General features: G+C 48.4%; 1 protein-coding gene across 1 annotated transcript; it reads right to left on the minus strand.

The window, feature by feature from the left end:
- Positions 1–2,139: 2,139 nt before the first annotated feature.
- Positions 2,140–4,008, minus strand: LOC120039146 (leucine-rich repeat and immunoglobulin-like domain-containing nogo receptor-interacting protein 1-B). The gene has a single exon (XM_038984665.1). It carries the CDS (start codon positions 3,985–3,987, stop codon positions 2,140–2,142), a length of 1,848 nt encoding a protein of 615 aa, XP_038840593.1. The 5' UTR covers positions 3,988–4,008.
- Positions 4,009–4,383: the final 375 nt, after the last annotated feature.

Genomic DNA, 4,383 nt, shown 5'->3' on the forward strand with positions numbered 1-4,383 from the left:
AAATGTTCTTCATCAATCTACACACAATACTCCATAATGACAAAGCGAAAACAGGTTTTTAGAATTTTTAGAAAATGTATTAAATTTCCAAAAATGATTTGCGTCCTGTTTCCATTTATCATCCTTGAGATGTTTCTTGATTGTCGTCAACCTGTGGTAAATTCAATTGATTGGACATGATTTGGAAAGACATCACCCTGTCTATATAAGGTCCCATGGTTGACAGTGTATGTCAGAGCAAAATACCAAGCCATGAGGTCGAAGGAATTGTCCGTAGAGCTCAGAGACAGGATTGTGTCAAGGCACAGATCTGGGGAAGGATACCAAAACATTTCTGCAGCATTGCAAGAACACAGTGGCCTCCATTATTCGTAAATGGAAGAGGTTTTGCACCACCAAGACTCTTCCTAGAGCTGGCCGCACGGCCAAACTGAGCAATCGGGGAGAAGGGCCTTGGTCAGGGAAGTGACCAAGAACCCGATGGTCACTCTGACTGTAACGATTGTCGTCGGGAGAAGGAGAGGAGGACCAAAGTGCAGCGTGGTACGTATCCATAATACTTTTAATAAAGATGAACACGCAAACAAAAACCACAAAACGACCAACAAACAGTTCTGAAAGATATAACAAACACTAAACAGAAAATAACCACCCACAACTCAAAGTGGGAAAACAGGCTACCTAAGTATGGTTCTCAATCATAGACAACGATTGACAGCTGCCTCTGATTGGGAACCATACCAGGCCAAACACAATAGAAATAGAAAACATAGACATACAAACATAGAATGCCCACCCACATCACACCCTGACCAAACAAAAAATAGAAACATACAAAGCAATCTATGGTCAGGGCGTGACACTGACAGAGTTCCTCTGTGGAGATGGGAGAACCTTCCAGAAGGACAACCATCTGTGCAGCACTCCACCAATCAGGCCTTTATGGTAGAGTGGCCAGACAGAAGTCACTTCTCAGTAAAAGGCACATGACAGCCGACTTGGAGTTTGCCAAAGGCACCTAAACACTCTCTTTGGCCTGAATGGCAAGCGTCACATGTGGAGGAAACCTGGCACCATCCCTACGGTGAAGCATGGTGGTGGCAGCATCATGCTGTGGGGATTTTTTTCAGCAGCAGGGACTGGGAGACTAATCAGGATCGAGGCAAAGATGAACGGAGCAAAGTACAGAGAGATCCTTGATGAAAACCTGCTCCAGAGCATTCAGGACCTAGACTGGGGCGAAGGTTCACCTTCCAACAGGACAATGACCCTAAGCACACAGCAAAGACAACGCAGGAGTGGCTTCAGGACAAGTCTCAGAATGTACTTGAGTGGCCTAGCCAAAGCCCGGACTTGAACCCCATCGAACATCTCTGGAGAGACCTGAAAATAGCTGTGCGGCGACGCTCCCATTCCAACCTGACAGAGCTTGAAAGGATCTGCAGAGAAGAATGGGAGAAACTCCCCAAATCCCGGTGTTTACTGAGTAAAGGGTCTGAAAACCTGTTTTTGTTTTGTTATTATCGGGTGTTGTGTGTACATTGATGAGTTAATACAAACTTTAATCAATTTTAGAATAAGGCTGTAACGTAACAACATTTGGAAAAAGTCAAGGGGGTCTGAATACTTTCCGAATGCACTGTACGTACATTGCTTGAATTGCGCCTGCTCGTAATACAGTAATATGCTCAAAACCCATAACCATTAAAGGTGTAGTTCAAACAAATTGACATGATATTCCTCTTACCGTTGCTGCTGTCAATTTCAGTATTTTTGTGAACTACCCCTTTAAGTGGTATTGCGACCATTCCTTTGCTCATTGTACATGGTAAGAAGAACAAGATACAGAGAAAAGAAAACAATCAAAAGACTAGATAAAGACAATCTCCATTTTCAGGTTGAAAGGAGCATAAAACATGACTGGCTTATTCTGGCTTATTTTCTCAATGACTATTGCCCATAAAAACGCACAGAGATTTGAATACTTTTAAATCCAACACTCGCTGTTTAAGATTCAGTCCCTGAAGGTAAAACAGTCTTGGGTATAGTATCAAGATGTCTATCTCTCATAAATGCCACATATATTTAAAGAGAATATAGTGTGTCCACACCTCATTTTGAAGTCAGTAAGCTTGAGTCTCACATCATTTTCATGTTGAATTTACGCGGCGCATCGCCGGTTGGACTACTCTCACCTGCCTCCGCCTTACGGGGTACATACTCAATCTCTATGTTTGGCTTGACGTTGCCTTTTCCTCTGCTCCAGAGAAAGAGGATGACGAGACAGAAGAGGACGACGCCGAGGAACGAGATAAATCCCATGGTGGTGGCGATGATCAGAGTCTTCACGTCGAACGGGAAGGGAACCTGGGCCAGGGTCCCGTTGGCCCCATCCTCGCTGGGCTGGTTGGAGATGAAAGCAAACGTCTTGTTGGGCTGGTGCGGCCAGTTGGGCGAGTAGCTGTGCACATGCAGGTGGGCAGGCTTGGTGTCATTCCCTGCTGCATTGCTGGCGATGCACAGGTAGGTACCGTTGTCCTGGATCTGGGCGTAGCGCACCTCTAGGGTGCCCTCGGGGGACACGCTGAGACGCCCCACGGACTTGGTGGTGATGAACTGCTTCTTGGGGGACAGCCACATGATCACGGGGGCTGGGTTGCCGTCCGCCTGACATGTGTAATGGACCGTTGTGCCCTCGTCCACGTGCCTCTGCAGTGCCTTGTGGTCTTGTATCCTGGACTTCTGGCAGGTGAAGGAATCGGAGGGGAGGATGTCGGGGAAGTCTTTGAACTCCTTGCCCTGCACGGCCTCGGGCAAAGAGCAGGAAGGCTGCTGCCGGTTGAAGTTGAGCCTCCAGCGGCGGCGGAAGACCCAGAGCAGTCGGCAGTCGCAGGCCAGTGGGTTATCGTACAGTGCCAGGGTCTCCAGGTTCCCCACGGAGTGAAAGACGGATTCCTCCAGGGTGTTCAGGCTATTGCTGGATACGTTGAGGATTCGGAGGTGGTTCAAGCCCCGGAAGGAGTAGGGCTCAATTGTGGCTAATCTCCCTCCTACCAAGTGGAAGGCCTGGAGCCTCAGCAGATTGTGCAGCTTGTTCCCCTCCACCGTGTGAATGGGATTAAAAGACAAGTTGAGAAAGAGAAGGTGCCCAAGGTGTCGAATGGCCTGGTAAGGGATGGCGGTGAGGTTACAGTTTGTGATGGTCAGGGAGGTGATGTTGAGGCCGTACAGGCATTTGGAGGTCATGGTGTCCAGGTAGGGCCAGTAGGAGATCTCTAACACCTTCAGGCGGTCAAGCCTCTTGAAGGAGTAATCCCTGACAGCATTGACGGTGAGGTGGCGTAGTCGCAGCGACAGCAGGTTGTGCAGATGGCTCAGGGCCTCGGTGGGCACCGAGGTCAGGTTGCAGCGCTCCATGGTCAGCTGTTCCAGGCTGCTGAGGCCGTGGAACGCTCGGTGAGAGATGAACACCAGGTCGTTATCGCCGACTTCCAGAGCCTTCAGATTGTACAGCTCCTGGAACATGTAGTCCAGCAGGATGACAATTCTGTTCTCGCTAATGTCCAGCTGGGTGAGGTTGCTGAGGCCTGTGAACACTCCCAACTGGATTAGCTTAAGCTGGTTGTTGCGCAGCCCCAGAGTCCGCAACCCGGCAAGGTTGCTAAAAGCCCCGGGCTCCATGGAAGAGATATTGTTCTCATTGAGCTGCAGCTCCTCCAGCTGTGGGTAGTTAATGAACTCCTCAGGCCCCAGGCTTTTCAGACGGTTCTTGCTGAGGTCCAGTAGTTTCGTCTCGATGGGGATGCCCTCGGGAAACGAGGCCAGCCTCCGTCGATGGCACACCACGGAACGTTCCTGAGCGTTACACTCACAGCGGGACGGGCAGCCGGTGGTGGAGCCGGAGAGGACAGTGCCCAGCATTAGGACCAGGATGGGCTGCCAGCACGCCACCAGGTAGCTGTGCCCACCTGCCTCCCCGGACACCATTCTACTGCTTACCTGCGGAGACAGAAGTAAGACGGATGGTTGGTACATTTAAAGGAGAACTACATGTATAAACACATTTTTTAAAATATATTATTTTGTCAGGTTTGTCGCTTATCACCTGAAGTATTATTGATATAAAAAAACAATTGTGTTTATTTAACAAACAATACTTTAGCCACACAACAGACAAAAATCATAACTCTTGCCCAAAAGATGATGTCACAGGGTTACATTCGCCTCAGATTTGGAATAAAGGCTCTGGGTTAGACAAGTGGTAGAAATATCAGGTGAAATACCAGAAGGTGAACAGAAAAACTCAGATTTCCTTTCACAACAAAAATCTTCTTAAAACTATATCTGTCGTGTTTAGTAACTACACCACTCACAGAGGACACA

This window comes from Salvelinus namaycush, unplaced genomic scaffold, assembly GCF_016432855.1.
Source record: "Salvelinus namaycush isolate Seneca unplaced genomic scaffold, SaNama_1.0 Scaffold257, whole genome shotgun sequence".
In the NCBI taxonomy this organism is placed as follows: Eukaryota; Metazoa; Chordata; class Actinopteri; order Salmoniformes; family Salmonidae; genus Salvelinus; species Salvelinus namaycush.

Bases quoted from the DNA above. Each gene is read 5' to 3' on its own strand.
- LOC120039146 (XM_038984665.1), bottom strand. From the start codon at position 3,987: ATGGTGTCCGGGGAGGCAGGTGGGCACAGCTACCTGGTGGCGTGCTGG.